General features: G+C 42.4%; 1 protein-coding gene across 5 annotated transcripts in view; it reads right to left on the minus strand.

Moving 5' to 3' along the window:
• Nucleotides 1-21,926, minus strand: part of LOC134909856 (amine sulfotransferase-like) — a 455,842-nt gene that overhangs the window by 29,246 nt on the left and 404,670 nt on the right. For all 5 annotated transcript variants that reach the window (XM_063917179.1, XM_063917178.1, XM_063917180.1 and 2 more), the window contains 2 exons: nucleotides 18,412-18,541; nucleotides 7,452-7,546 (listed from right to left, as the gene is read on the minus strand). In XM_063917179.1, coding sequence (XP_063773249.1) covers nucleotides 7,452-7,546; nucleotides 18,412-18,541 — 225 coding nt within the window. The remainder of the gene's footprint in view (nucleotides 1-7,451; nucleotides 7,547-18,411; nucleotides 18,542-21,926) is intronic.

Genomic DNA, 21,926 nt, shown 5'->3' on the forward strand with positions numbered 1-21,926 from the left:
GGATATATAACAAGCCTTGCTTTGTCTAGTCTAATCAAGGGAGGTGTTTTGATTCTTTGACACTCTGCTAAGAATGTTTTGTTGAATATAGAGCACTTTATGGACAGAACGTAACCGGAAGTGAGCGGTGATACGCACGCGTCACTTCTGGTAGACGATTCCGGAAATTGAGGAAATTTGAGTAATTGGCCCAATTACATGGGGTATAAATATCTGTTTGGCAGCAATCCATGTCATCCAAGTTTGAAAAAGGAGAGTTTTCTCCGAAACGCGTCATTTGGACGACATGGATATCGTTTCTTGAATGCACTATCTGGATTCCCTACTCAGCCTCCAGAGGAAAAAGCCTTGTGTGGTGGTGCTTTACCAACTCCATTAGGATCGGAATGCTTTTTGCATAAAAGCCTCTCGGCCTACCGCAAATCCTATAGAGGGTGAGAATCTATTGGGACTGGTGCAATATTGTTTTATGTTTTTGAATATGTCATTTTGACACAATTGTGAATATTAAAGTAATGTGTTTTTATCCATAAACACTTTTTAGTACTCATCTTTGTTATAAGGGTGCCTTTTTGCACATACTGTATCCATTTACTTTCTGGTTGCTTCGTATTATAGGGATAAGGTGTTCTCTTGGTGATATGTGACGGCTGCCTGTTTAACATTCATTGCGCACTTTAAATTAATCCAATTCTTTGTGGGTTATAATACGTCTTACCCTACGTAAAAAGTACCAAATGGTTGTTTTTTTAAAATACCATTTCATGTTATAACAAATAGGTCAATATTTAATTTTGTGAAAGCAAGTACTTTACTAAAGTAAAATAAAAAATTAAAAGCATGATTATCTTCCAGGCGTCATTCACCAAATCTGCTTGAGCCCCCAATGGCTGCAGTGATTCTATGCTGAAAGAGGAGGGTCTCAATGTTCCTCCTACGGTATGTAAACTTACAATTGTTGTAACCACTTTATCATTAGATCAACAGAAGTTGTAATTTAGCAATAACTGAACAGTTGTATGATTTAAATGATGTGATGTACAAAAAATACTAATTGATCTCAAAGCACCGGATTGGTGATATCCTTCCTCAACTATAAGAAGAGCTGGGGCCAGTGCCATATACATAGTGACACCACAGAGCATCCCATTCCCATATGACCCAAGCACTAAAAAGAAATAGCCCAGGAATGGGAAAAGGCTCGAAAAGATTCTTTATCTCACTAACATTTGTTCCTACAGACATGTGATTACTCTCATGATAAAATAAATGTCTAACTTTGATTTTAAAAATGTGACCAGTCTGAAAAGTGACCAAATCAGCTCATCAGTCTGGTGAAAGTAGCCTTAGCAAGCGAGAGGTGAATAGTGTGTCCTGGTTTCAATTTACACTTTACCCAATTAGACTTTTTTAGCTTAAGCTTCAGTGTTCTAGGGCTTCAATAACTTTTAAAAATATATTTTTTTAAATCTACTAGATACAGACACTTGAAGAGCTATATAAAGTAGTTGTGATGCAATAATTAAAATTCCATATTAAGTTAACATTACAATTTAAAAAAATCATGTATAAGTAAAACAACTGAAAGTGAATTATGTAGAAAAATAGTAATATAAAATAAATGCAAATTGCAGCTTCTCCTAAACCGATTGGAAAAAATCTCCTGAACAAAGTGAATCCTTTGAAATAAATGCTTTAAATTGTAACTAGAAGAGAACTGTCCTTACCTGAAATAGTAAGTAAATAATGGTAAGAAAGACTTAAAATTAAGTGACTTATGTTGTTTTAGAACGTAATACAACTCAAACTAAAATGCACTTGTCATTTTCTTGCCATAGACTGAGACCTAAATGGTCTCTTAATTATGTCAGGCCTATCTGTATAACTAATCATGGTGTTTAGTAGGTTCATTTAAATCCTTAATCAGTATGCAATTTCTGCGAAGTAGCAGTTTCTGCGATCATAAAGTTGCTGTCAAGAAATTTAGAAAAAATGCCCATTGCAGAAATTGCGAATGCATCGCAATATGCAGGCTGATCGCAAAACTATACGCAATTATCAGAACATCAAATATTTTTCCTATCTGCACCATGCAAGGTCATTGACAATTATTGCAACAAAATAAGCTGGAAATGGTCATCACTGATGACAATAGCCTTCCTTAAAAACACCTGGGCACGTCTGCGTATTTTCAGACACACCCAACAAATGGCAGGGTTCTTCCCAGAAACGCCGGCTTCCTGTCAGTCATACAGTGGCTGTGTACAAATAGCGGCTGAATTGCGATCACAATCTGTTGCTATATTTGCTCACATGTGCATAGTGCGAACTCTGCACATGCGCAGTCATTCAATAATCAGCCGAATTGCGAATCGCAAATTTTGCAATCCTTACTGAATAAGGTCCTTAGGTCCATATATATATGGACACTGACACAATTTTCCTAATTTTGGCTCTGTAAGCCACCACAGCTGATTTGAAATGAAACAATGGCGATGCTATTGAAGTGCAGACTTTTAGCATTAATTCAAGGAGTTGGCCAAAGACTTTACATAAAACGTTTAGAAATTGAAAACATTGTTATACACAGTCCCATGTTTTCAATGGCTCAAATGTAATTGGAAAAAATAACATGATCAGAAATATGAAGTTCATTTTTAATACTTTGTTGAGGATCATTTGCAGATAATGGGCAGTATTCAATTCTTTTCACCCCCTTTCACACCCATTTTGTTTCTGCTGGCGAGCGTGGTATAATCATTTCAGCTCGCTATCTCTGGGGTAGCGAGGGTACCCAACCCTTTACGCAGCTAAACCTGATTACTATGGACACGATATGTGCAATAACGGGGATCACTTTAGAAAGGAGATTGGGCGTGATATATAATTTGAATACCGCCCAATGACTGCCTGAAGTGTGGAATCCACGAGCATCACCAAATGCTGGGTTTCCACTTTTGTTATGCTTTGCTGGGTTCCAACCTTTGGACTGTCGAAAATAAGAGATCGACCTAATGACTGTCTATCTTATAACTGTCTATCTATATAGACAGTTATAAGATAGACAGTCATTAGGTCGATCTCTTATTTTCGACAGTCCAAAGGTCGAGAGGATAAAAAGGTCAACATGTTTTTAAGGGTTTACAACTTTTGCCTCATTTGCTATCCATGTCACAAACTATTACCTTTAGTAACTTTGTGGCGAGCGAACGCATTTCAACCAGTGGCGTGCAGTGAGGTCAGTGGCTGGTGAGGAACTGCAGCCATAATGTCTGCCGAATCCTGCCGATGACCCCTACCGCCACTGCCTCCAATGCCCGCTGCCTGCCTGCTCTTTATACTTGTGATATATTGTACAATTTTATAGAAAAAATAATTAGTGTTTGGGACTGGGAAGGGAGTGGGAGGAGGACATGAATGCAATTTTGTTGTCCAGGGCTTCCATTAACTTAATAGCACATGGATGCAGCGCTATTAGGTTAATGGAAGTCCTGGACAACAAAATAGCCAGCAGTGGGTGACAGGGAGAGGGTACTCCAGAGAGAGGGTTACAGCAGTGGGTAACAGAGAGTGGGTGATGCCAGGGAGAGGGTGACAGGAAAAGCGTGACGCCAGGAAGAGCGTGACACCAAGGAGAGGGTCACCAGGAAGAGGGTGACAGCTGTGGGTGATGACAGGGAGAGGGTGGCAGCAGTGGGTGATGCCAGGGAGAGGGTGACGGGGAGGGGGTGACAGCAGGGAGAGGATGACAGGGAGGGTGATGCAAGAGAGAGTGTGACAGCAGTGGGTGATGCCAGGGAGAGGGTGATGCCAGTGAGGGGGTGACAGCAGTGGGTGACTCCAGGGAGAGGGTGACAGCAGTGGGTGATGCCAGGGAGAGGGTTATGCCAGGGAGAGGGTGACAGCAGTGGGTGACGCCGGGGGAAAGGGTGGCTATAGTGGGTGACAGAGAGAGGCTGATGCTAGGGAAAGGGTAACAACAGTAGCAGCGGGTGAGAATGTAAAAGAGAGAAGTAAAGGGTGATGGGAACAGACAGTGAATGACAATTATATTAGTATATACTTACATGGACCTGGGCCTAGAACTGCGGGGATCGCCGGTGACAAGAGCAGCCTGAACAGGAATCTGGGGTCGGGAGAGTGAGAATGAGAGAAGAGGGGAGAAGCGGGGGATCGTGGCCCCTCTCCCCCTCTGGCCAGACTGGATTGACTGAGGTATATTTACTAAGGTCCCAATTTCATTCAAGTTGGCTTTTTTTTTCTAAGTGTGATCTCGGGAATTTACTAAACACAAATCTCGGCAGTGTTGGGGCTACTTGTATTGAGATACACTGCCGACTAAGAATTTGTTTTCTCAATCACTGCTGACAATAGCCAAACACTGCCGGGAAAGTATGGAGTTGGTAAAGAAAGTGAGATTTCAAATAGACCTTGTTTTTGCTGGCATGCTGTAAGAGCCATGCACGGATCAGTGAGATCTGTGCATGATTCTCTGTGGAAAAAGGTGTGAATGGGTAAAAAGATAAAAAAAGAAATGTGTGGGGTCCCCCCTCTTAAGTATAACTAGCCTCTGGGCTCTTTGTGTCAGTCCTGGTTGTTTAAATACCGGGGAGAAAATTGGACAGGGGTTCCTCGAACATAGACAACCAACACCGGGCCCTTGGTTCCAAAAATATGGGGGACTAAAGATGTAGGGGTCCCCTGTATTTTCAAAACCAGCACCGGGCTCCACTAGCCAGGGAGATATTGCCACAGCCGGGGGACACTTTTATATTGGTCCCTGTGGCTGTGTCATTACCCCCCCCCAACTAGTCACCCCTGGCCAGGGTTTCCTGGAGGAGTGGAGACCCCTATAATCCCCTTGATTAAAGGGTGACCCCCCCTCCAGACACCCAAGGGTCAGGGGTGAAGCACGAGGCTGTCCCAAGCACCCCTGGGCAGTGGGGGCTGGGCTGATAGCCATAAGTGTGTTAAAAAAATTGTATTGTTTTTTGTTGTGGAACTACAAGGCCCAGCAAGCCTCCCCCGCTTGCTGGTACTTGGAGATCCACAAGTACCAGCATGTGGGGAAATAATGGGCTTGCTGGTACCTGTAGTTCCACAACAACAAAAATACCCAAATAAAAACACAACACACACACCTTAACAGTAAAAATTTATTAAAACACACTTACGCACTCACACATACTTACCTACATCCCACGCCGATCACGTCCATTTGTCCAGTAGACTCCACTAGGGGTACCTGTAAAAATGAGAGAGAGATTACTTACCTACATCCCACGCCGATCATGTCCACTTGGCCAGTAGAATCCAATAGGGGTACCTGTAGAGGAGAGAGGGCACACAACTGGCTTTCTAAAATACTTTCCTCCCTCTACACTCAGGATAGAAATGTATGGATTTAGGTTTTTGGAAGGAGAGAGAGAGAGAACACGAACCTCGGATGAATCTGTAGCTTCCGGCTTCCAACTGCTCCTTTTCTTGCCGGTGGAGGGAGCAGGTCTGCCAGCGGCTCTAGTCAGCATTGCCCGGTGCGAACACAGAGCCACACAGCAGAGGGAACATGCAGCAGGTGTGGGACTGTGGGTGACCAGGAAACGGCCGACTCGGGTGACGGAGAGGGAGGTGAGCACTCATGCATCAGCGTATGGGTGATTGGACCAGCGAATCCACCCCTGGATCCGCTGTCCAATCACATCTAGCCCTATCAATGAGGCACTCATAATAGTGCCGCTTTCAATGGGCATTTACAGCCCACAGCTTGGCCACGCCCCCCACTTTATCCTCATTCCCATTCACAGCGGGAGGCACTGTTATCAGTGCCTCTGAACATATTTCATGTCTTACAATGAATATAATAATATAACGAAGATACTTATGACATAGAATATGTCTATTATTTTCATCATTAATGACAGGGGAGGCACTGCCTCCTCTGACTGCACGTCCCTGATTTCAACATATTTGACAATGTCACCCTGCAGCACCTGGCTTATGTTACTGTGGAGGAGCCTGTATTTTGGTGACACCTGGGTGTGGTTCACACACCCCGCACACCCTTATGACGCTACTGGTCTCGCTGTACTGTGAAGCGCCGTCCAATCAACTTTGCAGAATTTGACTGAATCAAAACTGGCAGTATATCTCTCTACTAGAGGTTCAAATCCAGTCCTCAAGGCACCCCAAAAGTCCAGGTTTAAAGTTTATCCATGCTTGGCTACAGGTAACTTAATATCTCAGTCATTTGATTTAACCATCTGTGTTGAGCCATAGCTATACCTAAAACCTGTACTGTTGGGGTGCCTTGAGGGCTGTTTTTGTGAAACTCTGCTCTATACACTTCTGTCACATAATCAATAAACACTAGTGACCCAGTGCCATTGGAAGCCATGCATGCCCATGCCATTTCACTCCTCTACCGTGTTTTATAGGTGATATGGTATGCTTTGGATCATGAGCCATTCCAAGGCTGCTTCATACTTTTTTCTTTCCATCATTCTGGTACTAATGTTGATCTTAGTTTCATCTGAAAAAGAATGCGGTTCTAGAAGTGGGCTGACTATTTTAGATTTTTTTTTTTGGCAAAGCTTAATCTGGCCTTTGTATTTTTGAGGCTTATGGATGGTTTATATCTTATGGTGAACCCTCTGTATTTGTTTTTTTAAAGAAGGTCATAATCACCACTAACATCAACATCTACATCACTAGCAAATGCCTATAGACAACATGGCTAAGATAATGCTTTCCCAGGTAATTATGAATTTGATACATGTACATTTGTCTAAGGTTGTGTTACAAGTGTTATATTTAAAATCTTGCAGCATCTTGTGCCAAGTAAAATGATCTATGTATTACTTTGGAAGAATCACTCTGAATGACGACATCAATTATTAACCATTAATGGTCTAAGGGGATCATTCTGACCTGATCGCTCACTGCAGTTTTTTGCAGTGCAGCGATCAGGTCAGAACTGTGCATGCGCCGGCACTGCAGTGTGCCGGTGCCGCAGTGCACCAGTGCATGGCTGTCAGCTGACGGCTGTCATTGCCTAGCGATCGCTATTGCCTGATTGACAGGCAGAGGCGGTCGCTGGGCAGGAGGGGGCAGCACGGCGGCATTTGGCCACCGTTTTGTGGGCATGGTCAGGCTAACGCAGGCGTGGCCGGACCGTGCGGGCGGTGGGCTGCAGCGGCTGCGTGACGTCACACGCAGCCACTGCAAGCAGAGCAGCGCGCAAAAGCTGCGCTGGCTGGGAGCTACTCCTGAAGTACAAAAGCATTGCCGCTGTGCAATACTTTTGTACTTCAGCAACGGGGCAGGGACTGACATGAGGGGCGGGTTAGTCCTGTACTGGGCGTTCCCCCACTTCTGTGTTCGTGATCGTAGCTGTGCTAAATTTAGCACAGCTACGATCAACTCGGAATGACCCCCTTAGACACTATGCTTACCTTAATCATGTCCTCATATGATAAAAAGAGACAGTTAAATTCCTCCTTGTGGGTGTACCAGTCCCTGACATGATCAAACCATGAGCCACCAGTTACTGCAAAAAAGGACAAATAAAGTGTGACTGGAAATCTGCTAGTTCCAATAAAGCTATCACATACAATATATCAAAAGAAATGTCACTGTAAGAGATCGGGTATTTTAACCACTTGGCTGCCATGGTCGCATCAGATGGTCACATCAGAATCTTCCCTTCGCTGTTGCTCGTAGAGGGACCAGAAGGTCCCTCTTCCTCTCTGCACCCTCTCCTCAGTGTTCCCGTGCTTCCGATCATTGCTGATCGGTCAGCACGGCAGGACCCGCCACCCAGCGGCTGCAAACAATGGCAGCTGCTGGGAAAGTGTAAATCAACCCCCCAAATCCCCCCCCCCCTGTGTACATAGCAACTGTAGTGGGTGTAAAACATAATGTTGAGATGTTCCAATGTTATCGATCTTCCCGACTGATGTTCCAATGTTTGAGATTATAATTTTGGATAAGATTATATTGATGTTCTTCACCTAATTCACTCATAAAAAAAAACCTGTCAATTTCTCAGCATTTTTTTAGGGATAAATTGTCAGTTAAGTGGTTAAAGCCCGTCAGGACACACTGCCAAGGGACGGGCTGTAATGGAGTCTGAGTTTGCCAGATGTGTGGGATGCCAAAGGAACACTGGGGTTGTGTACTTCCCTTAGTACTGTATGGATGATTTTTTAAACACTTCTTAATGATCTGCTGACATGTCTGAATTATGTGGAATTTCTGGTTACTTTTAATATGTATGTAAATTTCTACTAACAGATATGCTGAATCAGTTATGTTACATACTGGAATTTACTCCTTTAGAATATTTTATAATTTTCAGGTACATATTTTCTTCAACTTTTACTAAATGCTTTTCCTATTTTTGCATTTGTGTTAATTAACTAAGTATTTATATAAAAACCTGCAAAATTGCTTATTCGTGCTTATTTGTTTGTCCCAGAACACAAAATACAGTATATACCCAATTATATCCAAAGAATATATAGCTGCTGATTCAGCGTTTGCAGCAAAGCAAAATAAAAAAATAAATGTACTTTTGCCAAAATCATGTTGCATTGCAGGTGCGGCAAAAATATACGTTATGGTAAGAATTTACCGTTGATAATGGTATTTCTCCTAAGTCCACAGGATCCACAGGATAACAATGGGATAGGATGAAGCGACAGCGGAATTGCACCAATCAGTCAAAGCTTTTCGGCATCCCAGCATGCAAAGGGCCTGTACATATATCCCCGCCTCCTTGCTCAGGCAAATCAGTTGTAGTCCAAAGCTCAAGGCAGGAGCATCATAGATAGCCCTAATCAGGAGAGAAGAACATACATGCACACCCTTCCGTACAAGAAGGAAGATACTAGTGAGTAAAAGGATCCTCAAATCAGGTGCGTCAAGGTGGGATCCCTGTGGATCCTGTGGACTTAGGAGAAATACCGTTATAAACGGCAAGTTCTTACCATAACGAATATTTCTTTGGCAGGGTCCACAGGTTATCCACAGGATAACAATGGGATTTCCCAAAGCAATTTAGTGGTGGGGACGCCCCTGATTGAACAGGAGAATCCTTTGCCCGAATTCAGCGTCATGAGAGGCAAAGGTATCCAAGGCCTAATATCTAATGAATGTGTTAATGGAAGACCATGTGGCTGCCTGACATATCTATTCTGCTGAAGCAGCATGTTGTGCTGCCCAAGATTGACCTACCTTACGAGTAGAGTGAGCAGAGACATTAGCTGGAACCGGGAGATCAGCCTGAGAATATGCTTCTGAAATTGTCATCCGAAGCCATCTTGCCAGCATCTGCTTATCAGCAGGCCATCCTCTGTTGTGAAATTCGTAGAGAATGAAGAGAGAATCTGTCTTTCTGATGGCACTGGTACGATACACATAGATCCTTAATGCACGGACCAAGACCAGCGATGCATCTACAGCAGAAATCCTGGTACCTGGAAAGCCGGGACTACAATTTCTTCATTAAGGTAGAATTTAGACACCACCTTCAGAAGATGCCCAGATCTAGTTCTGAGAACTGCTTTATCTGGATAAAAAAATCAGAAATGGGGAATGGCATGATAATGCCCCTAAATCTGATACTCTTCTAGCTGATTCCATAGCCAGTAGAAAGAGAACTTTAACTGTCAACCATTTAAGATCAACTTTATTAAGTGGTTCAAACAAGGCAACTTGAAAGGCTTTCAGGACTAGACTTAAGTCCCAAGGGGTTGAATGCGCAGCATTCCGTGGAAAAAAAGTACGCACATCCTGTAAATTGGCAATTTTCTTTTGGAACCATACAGTCAATGCTGATACTTGCACTCTCGAGGAAGCCACCTTCAAACCTTTATCCATTCCTGCCTGAAGGAATGCTAAGACCCTGGAAACTCTGAAAGATTTAGGATCCATTTTCCATTCACTGCACAAATTAATATAGGTTTGCCAGATTCGGTGATAAATACGAGCTGAGGAAGGTTTAATTGCTCTGAGCATAGTTTGAATTACCTGTTTTGAGAATCCTTTTGACTTCAGGATAGAGGTTTCAAGAGCCACGCTGTCAAAGACAGTCGATCAAGATGTCTGTGATAACAAGGACCCTGCATCAGTATATCTGGACGTTGAGAGAGCAGAAGTGGAACATACAGTGACATCCTCTACAGATCTGTGTACCAATGTCTTTATGGGCCAAGCCGGAGCTATTAGTATCACGGCACCTTTGCCTTGCTTTATCTTTCTCACCACCCAGGGTAATAGGGTAATTGGAGGAAAGACATAGGCCAGACGAAAGTCCCATCTCACTGACAAGGCATACACAAAGGTCGCTCTGGGATCCTTTGTTCTTGACCTGTATGTGAGCACTTTGTTGTTCTGATGGGACGCCATGAGATCTATCTCTGGAAACGCCCTCTTGTCTACTAGAGTCTGGAAGACCTCTGGGTGTAGAGCCCATTCGTTTGCCTGAATGGCGTGTCGACAGATAGAGTCCGCTTCCCAGTTTAGGACTACCAGAACGAACACTGCGGACAAGGCTGGATGATGAAGTTCTGCCCACTTTAGTATGTGACTTACCTCCTTCATCGCTTTTCGGCTGCAAGTCCCTCCTTGATGGTATAGGTACGCTAGTGCCATTGCGTTGTCCGAGTGGACCTGGACTGGTTTTCCCAGAAGAATGTCCTTTGCCTGAATCAGTGCCATGTATATGGCCCGAAGTTCTAATATGTTTATTGGCAGGCAACTTTCTTCCTTGGTCCATTGCCCCTGAAAAAAACAACCTTCCTGACACTACTCCCCAGCCCTGGAGACGGGCGTCTGTCGTCAGAATTTCCCAATCTGATATCCAAAAGGGTCTCCTCTTGTCCAGATGGGATGTCTGTAGCCACCAGGCTAATGACCTTTTCACTTCTATCATAAGTAACATAGTCTGTGTTTTTATCATCTGATGCAACCCATTCCATTTGGCAAGAATCAGACGCTGCAGAGGCCTCGAGTGTTTCTTTTGAGAAGCTGCTGCTGGAAGTGTTACACCATAGGTGGGGAGCTGCATGTAAGGGCTAATAGTGTAACCTATCCCTGGTACAGTAATTGGAGAAATTATCAGTTCAGCTATACTGGATAAAGTCTGTGCAAACATAGCCCAAGGTGGATCCATCTGCACCTGAATCTGCCTTGTATTTTTCATTAACCCCTGGTGAAAGCTAAAACAATTTGTACACAAACCATCCTGAACCAGATCCTGAGTGGATAACACAGCTTTGCAAGACAAACATAATATGAGTGTTGGTGTTGCTGTGAGTGTACCTTCCTCACCTTTGCCGCTCTTAGACATGATAAATAATCAACACTTCCACAGTGTACTACACAATTTGTGACTGTAATCACTTTATATTTCTTAAAGTGATATACAATCTGACCCTTCCCATGCACCAGCATTGAGGATCGGAATAAACAAACTGGCAGAAATATAGTAAGTCATCAATCACACTAGCAGTCAGTCACATGTTATACATTATTATAATAAGCAAAATGAGCACATCATCAACTACAACTATATTTAAAGTATGTAGGAGAACATATTACTACATCATGTTTAAACAGATCTAACGTATTCAGACGCAATGTGAAAGAAACCACAGTAAATGTATACAGACTCATATGCAATAGGCACTTATCTAACTATTCATACTCAAAGGAAAAAATGTACAAAGACAGTCAGAGATAAATCTCAGACTGTATAAACCAGGCGCTATATATGTAGTGATAATATTCCCAAGAATGGCAGTGTATCTTGGAGCTGCTGGGCAAAAACAGCTGGCTAAGCTGAAAATCAAATTTAATTTGTAGACAGGAGGAGGGAATGCCCTGCGCTCCAAGAATCACTATATTAAGTTAATAAATTGATTGATTATGTGCAGTCTAACAGGGAGAATAATTTGACTCAGTGAATCTCAGTTTAGAAACAGAATAATATTATCAAAAATGTTATAGTTTGTAAATGACACATATAACATACACGTAGCTACTACATTTGTAACAATTAAAAAGACATAAGTTGCAACTTATTTGTTTCACAGTAAACGCTGTTATTATATCTATTTATGGGAATATGAGTATTAGTACAGCATGCAGTAAGACTCAGTTAAAAAAATGATGTTAAAAGAAAGCTCTCTCTGGAACAAATGTATGTTTGATTGTAACACTTGCATCCCAGTGTATTTAAATAAAATGATGTGCACAGATAACTCCACAGTTATTGGTGTAATGAATGAGGCATGTAAACACTTTATAATTACCCCCGTGCTGGTTCCTGATTTCAATACAGGGTCCTGTAAGCAATTGCACGTGGTGTAGAAATGTAGTTAAGTTGCTGTCTCTGCAACACTTGTGAGATGGACCCGCTGTTTTTAAATGTCCGCTGGAACAGCCGTTGATGATGTATAAGCTGATACTGTATTAGGAACCTCACAGCGGAGGACACCGGCAGTTCGGCTGGTGGTAGCGGTAAAAGACGGTGGAGCTGCAAATAGCCGGTGCTGTATAAACCACGCAGCGGGGATCTGTAGAAACCCGTCTGACAGCAGCGGTGACATGGTACGGCTGTGCCGTGAATGGCCGATGTGCTTGTACCTCACAGCGGAGTTTGAATGATGAAAGCTGGCCAGCTGCAATATAAAATATCAGCGGGATGCGGGAACTGTAGTGGCATCATTAAAAAAACTCCAAACACACAGCGTATCACGCCATTTCTCTAGAATGCACAATGGTGATCCGTCTTCTTTAACAGTTATGGGTATAGAACAATTTTCAAGTACTAAAAGAGGAGGGGATAGATTTCGTAAACTCTGCATAGGAGAATCATCATGGATTTTTAAACGAGATACCCTACACCCTAAAGGCGTAAATGAAGCTTTAGATTATACCTGCCTAGATTAATTAATTAAAAGTAATATATATATATTTTTAAACCAGTTAAAATATTTTATAATATTATGAATTTTTTTCTTATTGTAATTTTTTTTATTTTTTTTGGTTTTTGTATGTATACACTTAGGAGTACACATATATATATATTTATTATGTAGGATATATATTGCCTCATTTATAATTCAACATAATTAGTATATTTATCTCACTGTATATTTTTTCCTAACAACGGTAATATAGATATGATTGTTCTATATTGTAGGATCTTCATAAATTACACAATGCTAATATTTAAAGCAAGGACACTCTTTAGCCTTATAGGTAGTACTAACAATCTATTTATATAACGTTGTTTATAATCTTATCTCCTGTCCATTCTTGTACAAACTGATCGTGCATACATGCATTTATTTACATGTGTGTGTGTGTACGTAGGTACATTTCTGTTCATAGGAATATATAGTTATTATTACTGTTTTATTATTATTATTATTTTATGTTCATTTCCTTTTTTTGTTGTCTTGTATTTTTGTTAGCGAATAGGTATTTGTATATGTTTCTAATATAGGAGAATAGAAACTACAAGTAAAAGATAGAGTGATCGCACTAACGGCATTGGACAATGATAGATATAAGAAAATGGAATAACTAATACAGGTTGAGTATCCCATATCCAAATATTCCGAAATACAGAATATTCCGAAATACAGACTTTTTTGAGCGAGAGTGAGATAGTGAAACCTTTGTTTTTTGATGGCTCAATGTACACAAACTTTGTTTAATACATAAAGTTATATAAAATATTGTATTAAATGACCTTCAGGCTGTGTGTACAAGGTGTATATGAAACATAAATGATTTGTGTGAATGTACACACACTTTGTTTAATGCACAAAGTTATTAAAAATATTGGCTAAAATTTACTTCAGGCTGTGTGTATAAGGTGTATATGAAACTTAAATGCATTCTGTGCTTAGACTTAGGTCCCATCACCATGATATCTCTTTATGGTATGCAATTATTCCAAAATACGGAAAAATCCGATATCCAAAATACCTCTAGTCCCAAGCATTTTAGATAAGGGATACTCAATCTGTAACACTATATGGTTCTAAAAATAGTGATTTCATTTGGTATACTAAGTCTAGATTGTTCTTATTACCCATGAAATATATATATTTGGTTTAGAGAGTGTTAAGGTCCCAAATACCCTCTTTTTCAGGTCTTAATTAAACTTTGATTAGTTTAAAAACATATATTATCCTCCTATTTTATTATTAGAAGATAGTACATTATTGACTCAGTGTTTCTCCAATTAAGGATTCAGTGCAGAAAAGGAATGATAATCTTAAACATGTTTATTTTAGGTTGAATTGCCATAAATAATGTTAAATGATTATTTGAGTAATAATTGACGCACCAGATTTGATTTGAATAATTATTCAGGTATAAATTACACAGCTCTCAGTAGGAAGGAATTTGTCTTGAGGAAGTCTCCGGTTGCTAGGACTCGAAACGCGTTGACGCCCATTTCTTCAGCTGAGCTCTTTCCAGTGGACACTGCTGCAGCACAGCTCATGTCTCTGCCACTACAGCTCCCGCATCCAGCTGATATTCTATATTGCAGCTGGCCAGCTTTCATCATTCAAACTCCGCTGTGAGGTTCCTTCTCTGTCTCCTCTCATGATGCTACCTCTCCCCCACTTCCACTGACTGTTGGTGTCCCCCAAGGCTCTGTTCTTGGTCCTCTCCTTTTCTCTCTCTATACGTCCTCTTTAGGTGAACTTATTAGTTCTTTTAACTTCCAATACCACCTCTATGCTGATGACACTCAAATCTACCTCTCCTCCCCTGATCTCTCCACGGCTCTCCTCACTCGTACCTCAAACTGTCTTTCTGCTATCTCTTCCTGGATGTCTCAGCGCTTTCTTAAACTCAAAATGTCTAAGACTGAGCTGATCATCTTCCCACCCTCCGCACAGCCTCACCTCCCACAATCTCATTATCCATTGATGGCACGACTATCTCCCCTAGCCCCCAAGTACGCTGTCTTGGCGTAATCCTTGACTCCTCCCTCTCCTTCAAACCGCACATTCAGCACCTCTCACAAACCTGTCATTTTCATCTCAAAAACATTTCTAGAATCAGACCTTTTCTCACCCAGGATGCCACTAAGATCATTATTCACTCACTGATTATTTCCAGACTGGACTATTGTAATCTCCTCTTAACTGGCCTCCCTGACAATTACCTCTCTCCACTCCAATCTATCCTCAATGCTGCTGCCCGGCTCATCTTCCTCACCAAACACACTACGTCTACCTCCCCTCTCCTACAGGCCCTCCACTGGCTTCCCTTCCCTTTCAGAATCCAATTCAAACTTCTCACACTCACTTACAAAGCCCTCACCCACTCCTCTCCCATCTACATCTCTGACCTTATCTCCCTTTACTCTCCCACCCGTCCTCTTCGCTCTGCTAATGCACGCCGACTCTCCTGTCTTCTGATTACTTCCTCCCACTCCTATCTCCAAGATTTTTCACGTGCTGCTCCCTTTCTCTGGAATTCTTTACCTCTCCTCCTCAGACTCTCCACCTCTCTACAAAACTTCAAACGGGCTCTTAAGACCCATTTCTTTACCAAACCTAGCCAAATCTCAACATAACCCTCTGTTCCACGCTCTCTATGTACCCCATCTGTGTCATTCCTGTCTGTCTACCCCTCCCCTTAGAATGTAAGCTCTCACGAGTAGGGCCCTCTTCCCTCATGTGCTTATACTTTTCTTACTTTAATAATCCTCAACTGCCCAGATCCCACAGTTTTTTTGACCACCTGGAACTTATCTCTATGTTTACTGGTGTAGTTATGCTTAGTTGCCCTGTACTTGTCCTATATTGTATTCAACTGTAAGTCACTGTTTTCCTATTTTTTATGTGCATTTGTACTCTGTAATTGGGCGCTGCGGAACCCTTGTGGCACCATATAAATAAAGGATAATAATAAATAATAATAATAATCTCACAAGTGTTGCAGAGACAGCAACTTAACTACATTTCTATACCACGTGCAATTGCTTACAGGACCCTGTATTGAAATCAGGAACCAGCACGGGGGTAATTCTAAAGTGTTTACATGCCTCATTCATTACACCAATAACTGTGGAGTTATCTGTGCACATCATTTTATTTAAATAAACTGGGATGCAAGTGTTACAATCAAACATACATTTGTTCCAGAGAGAGCTTTCTATTAACATCATTTTTTTAACTGAGTCTTACTGCATGCTGTACTAATACTCATATTCCCATAAATAGATATAATAACAGCGTTTACTGTGACACAAATAAGTTGCAACTTATATCTTTTTAATTGTTACAAATGTAGTAGCTACGTGTATGTTATATGTGTCATTTACAAACTATAACATTTTTGATAAAATTATTCTGTTTCTAAACTGAGATTCACTGAGTCAAATTATTCTCCCTGTTAGACTGCACATAATCAATCAATTTATTAACTTAATATAGTGATTCTTGGAGTGCAGAGCATTCCCCCCTCCTATTCATACTCAAAGGGTAGATAGAGACTTAGTAGTGTATAACCCGTACTCAGTAGAGTGAGATAAAGGGAGACTCACCTCGCTTTCAGGATTGATCAATATGTTAGCGAACACTGAGTGGATCCAGACGCTACTAGTGTACACTGCCGCTCCATGAACCTATAGTGAACACAGATGCTTGTTGAATATGGACGCACCAGTCACACAGCCGCCTATGCTGCGACTGGGTTCCCTTCATGTACAACGTCTGAGACTGAAGTGGGAAACAGTTCAGGGTGGGAGACTCTGAGGAAACTGGTCATGAACCTGGGGGAGGGGTACCCAGAAGAGCGTCTTCTGACTCCCCACTGCTGACATCAACCCTAGGGATCGTGGCCTCATACTATTCCTGGAGCCTCTGATCCCTAAGGCCTAGTGCTTGTGCACCCGAGGTGGCAGCCGCATCAGCGACTGTTTAGTGGTCTCCTCCCAAAACAGTGCGGCTGTGTCCGTATTCCCCTTCTAAGTGGAACCGATGCCTTACCTTCTCCCTGTGCTTCGACCACATCCTGGTAACGTCTGCTGGACCTACTAGTATATCCGACACAGACGCCCACCGAAACAGCACTGTACTTGTGGGTAAGCGTTGTCGCGACCCAGCAGAGAGTTGTTGGAGTGACTCTTTATAAGGTACATATAAGACACTGTTTAGAAAGATCACTCAGAAAGAAAGTAAGCTTATAAAAATAAAATAAGAAAGCTTAAGCCTCTGACCATGGTCCTTATCCTGCCGCACCAAACAAAAAAACTGATTTGCCTGAGCAAGGAGGCGGGGATATATGGACGGGCCCGTTGCATGCTGGGAGGCTGGAAAAGCTTTGACCGTTTGGTGCAAATATGCTGTTGCTTCATCATATCCCATTGTTATCCTGTAGATAACCTGTGGACCCTGCCGGAGAAATGGGATATGTATAATTCAACTTCTTGAAGTCTTCAGTTCTAGAGGGACATCTACACGCGGCAGAGGTGTGCACCCAAATGAGGGGATGTGGCCTCATGGGCAGGGGGACGTGGCCTCATGTAAAGTGCTGCAATCATGACCCCTTTTTTATTACTATGTGGGCATGGACTGCGGCATTGAGATGGGACAGCAGGACAGTCCATGAAAAATGGGATTGTCCTATGGAAATTGAGACAATTGGAAGGTATAATAATAAGTGCAGTGCACACGGGCTCCTTGGATACAGGTCACCCATATCTTCAGTACTTTCCTCTCTGGAGTCCTGCCATCCTCCGCACAGTGGTTCAAAATCATTGGTAAAATGGCACTGCAGCTATTTTCCCAGGGTTTTTGCATACGCAGTAGGGAAATTGCCAGTTAAATGGTCGCCGATCCATTTTCTTGGAGACTTGTGCATGTACAGTAGACTATAGCAGAGTGTTAGAGTCTTCTAGCATCCACAAAACCTAGGCTGCCGGCTATAGAGAGGGAGCGGATAGAGACTACACATGCACCCCGTCTTCTCTTAATACCGCTCTGTGTCCTAGATATAAAATGTACATAGAGGTTTAGATTTGGGAGCAGCTGGCCTTTGCTTGAATCTAACTTGCAAGATAAAAATAAAGCTGTCCAGCATTTGTGGGCTACATGCAAAAGCAGACAGCATTCGCCCTGCATGCAAAAAAAATATTTGCACCTCCTGAAATGCATAATGGTTTGACGAGGTTCAAAATTACTCCACTTTTTTTAAGATACTTTGCTCTTAACTCTGAACCAGACCATAGTGTAGTATTTATCCTTTTTCCTATTGTCTGTGGTTTTTTTTTTAAATAAAATTATATACTGTCATTGAATGACATTAGCTCTTGTAGTTAATGATTGTTTCACATAATTAAGCTTTATATGAATTACACAGATGTTATTGTACCTTTTCCTGACATATACAGGTCAAAGAAGACTTCCCAAGTTATTGGTAGATGCTGTACCTTGACAGAAATTTTGTAAACGTGATAAAAAGATACCGCAACATCTTTTGGATTTCTGAAAACATAAATAACCTAAAGAGAAGAACTCAGTGTTATTTCAACATTTATTTTTATAAAAATGATTACATATATGTTATCATTGTGACTAATACGGGTGTGGATTAACAGATCGACACCATATGGTTGACAGTCAATAGGTCGATTAGTACAAAAGGTCGACAGGATCAAAATGTTGATACAAAAAAGGTAGACAGTACAAACGGTCAACAGGGTTAAAAGGTTGACAAGAAAATGGTCGACACAAAAAGGTCAATACAAGTTTTCCCTTTAAGCAGTCATTCCACCACTGGGATTTCCCTCCTCTTTCTCCTCCCTAACAGATGCTGAGCAGGCATTTTACACACTGCCTCTGCTTGTCTATGCAAAGAAGCATGGGCTCCTAGTCTCCCTGTATACTTCACTCTCAGTGGTCAGGACATACAAATACTGTACTCCTTCCGACCATATTGTGGTTGGTTTGTTGAGCACTTACTGTCCATACTTGTTTTGCAATTTCTGTTCATTGACTGCACTGGGGTGATCACGAATTTGTTTATTGGCAGCCACAATTATAATTTTCTGTATAGCCCTACTTATTTATTTGTGCTGCTTTATCATTCATTGCATTACCCCTTATTGGCACACCACTGTTTGTGTAACTTTTGTGTGTGGGGTCTTGCTTGGATTTCATTACATGTCTCCCTAGGACAAAACACCTAGGGAGGTGTGTGCTCCAGTTTTGCGTAACTGTGGGGCTTGTACTTCTGTACAATCTACTCTTGCTCCAGACCATGATGATCTATGTGTCCAATATGTCACAGCTACACAGCAAGAGGTCCCTTTGCCCACAGCTTCCAGTCAGTAAATTACTGGACTACCATGCTTTTACAGGTAATGTTGCAATTAGGGAATTACATAGCTTGTAGCCCCCAGGCCCATTACTCCTGCTAGTCTATCTACAGACATGGCCTCGGTTACTAAAGTATTACCATCTCAAGGTGATTCATAGCCCTCTGACATAGAAACAAAGTGGTTGCAGTCCTTCACTCAATCAGTGCAGGGGTTGGTGCAGGTATCGGCATCTTTCCAGCAGATGCTAGACAGAGGCCACACATCCAAGCATGGGCCTATCAATAGAGACAGTTCTATGTCCCTATCTGGTTATGACTCAAAGATTTTCTCAGACCATGAGGAAAATGGGTATGTTACCCCAGATGTTGAGACCTCCTCTATCCTGTAGGACTCCCTACCACGGTGGATGTAGAGGCCCTGATCAAGGCAGTTCAGTCTGCTCTTCTGATCATGTGTTTAGAGAAAACCCCTAAGTCCACTGTACAAGTATTTGTCAGAAGAAGGTAACTGCATCATTCCATTCATCTGTGCAACTAGAGGACCTCCTAGCCGATTCATGGGCTCTCCCTATTAGGCTCTTCCAAGTGCATCGCCACTTTTTATCTGCTACCAGCTGCGTGTCCAGTCAAACTGGAGTACTCTTTTCCAGCTGATGCTCACTTTGCCTGACTAATTAAGAATACTACCTCCCTATCTCTAATATGGCAATCATTAAAGATCTGATGGATAGGAAACTGGAAACTTTCCTCAAGGCAATTTATTTTACAGTACTATTGCACGTCCAGCCCTCACAACTGCCTTGGTAGCTAAGGCCATTGAACATTAGGCAGATGCATTGGAGGATGGCCTCAAATATATCTGGGGATATTCTCTTTGTTCCAGAACTGGACAATATTGTGGCTACAGTGGTGGCATCAAAGATGGCCTTCCTTCCTTCTGAGGCAGCCCCCAGGTCACAAGTGTCTAATTTTCACTGCTTTTGTTCACAAGGCAAAGTCAAGAGCTTGTCTTTTTCTTGATTCCAAGGTACCTCCTCCGGGTAAACAGTCTAGTCTACCAGACACCATGCCACCAAGCCAGCGGACAAGCCTGCCTCATGATAATGTGGGCCTTTACCTGGGGGACCCCAGCGAGGGAGGCAGGCTCTGGTTTTTCTACAAGATTTGGATGGCGACCATGATGGACAGCTTCGTAAGATTTGTAGTCCCTGGAAGCTACGAACTGACTTTTTGGGATCGTCCTCCAACCAAGTCTTCCAATAGATTCAAGAAAAGCAGGAGCACTGCGGGAGTACATACTTATCTCCAGGGTCATTATACCAGTTCCTTTGTCTTAGAAAGACATTTGGCTTCTATGCCAAGCTCTTCTTGGTTTAGAAGCCAAACAGTTCCGACTAATCCTCAACCATAAGTTCCTCAACTGGTACTTGGGGGTTCCCAAGTTCTACCCGTAGCCTCTTCACTCCATCATAATAGCCCTGGAACTGGGTGACTTCATGGCCTCTTTGGACATCCAGGATACATATGTGCATATTCCTATGTGGTTCAGTCACCAGCGCTTCTTCAGGTTTGCAGTACAGCTCCTTTTCAACACAGAGAAGTTAAAATTCTGCCTTCTCTGGATGACCTCCTTTTCCTGGCCCAGTCACCGGATGTCCTCAGGAAATACACATCCATCTCACAGTAGACCTTCTCCAGTCTCATGGATGGACCATCTATTGGCTCTCCTTGAGTTCATCTTAGGATACAGAATGTTACATTTAAGGGCCTTGCTGGATTCCAGAGTTCAGTTAGTGTTCCTTCCAGTGGACAATCTTCAGGACTTACATGCCAAAATTCACTCATTTTTATGTCATCGACAAGTGTCAATACACGCTTGCATGCAGATTCTGGGATCTCTAGTCTCCACCTTTGTCATGCTGGAGTGTGCCTAATTTCACTTCCTTTTCTTTCCAGAAGGAGATTCTGACCCAGTGGAACAGATTACATCTGCAGCTCCTAATCACAAATGTCCTTTCTCAAGTGGTCTGTCACTCCCTCATGTGGTGACTCCATCAGTCTCACCTGGATTGGGACCACCCATTTTTGGTTCAGGACTTGGTCCTGCTCACCACTGATGTAAGTATTCAGGGGTGGAGGCTGTGACTTGTCAATCAACTTTTCATGGTTGGTGGATGGCTCAGGAGAGGCAGCTTCTGACCAATATCTAGTCTAGGTGCAGTCCAACAACACATTTGTCTTTGCCTACGTAAACAATGGCGGCATTTAAAGTTGCTGTGCCATGAAGGAGGTGAGTTGTATTCCCCCCTGAGCAGTGCATAATTTTTGCGGTCACATACCTGGGGCCAAGACTGGGAAGCGGACTTCCTAAGCCATCAGGACGTTTACTCATGTGAGTGGGCTCTGTATACAGACATCTTTCAGCTCTTGGCATGATGATCGTTGTGGCTCTCATTTGGCCATGAAAGACTGGATATGTGGTTCTTCCAGGCCTCTCCATCAAGAGTCCACTGCATCTACCTTTACAGCTGGATCTTCTCTCTCAGGGCCCATGCTTCCATCCACAT

This window comes from Pseudophryne corroboree, chromosome 4 (genome assembly GCF_028390025.1).
Source record: "Pseudophryne corroboree isolate aPseCor3 chromosome 4, aPseCor3.hap2, whole genome shotgun sequence".
NCBI classification, from domain to species: domain Eukaryota; kingdom Metazoa; phylum Chordata; class Amphibia; order Anura; family Myobatrachidae; genus Pseudophryne; species Pseudophryne corroboree.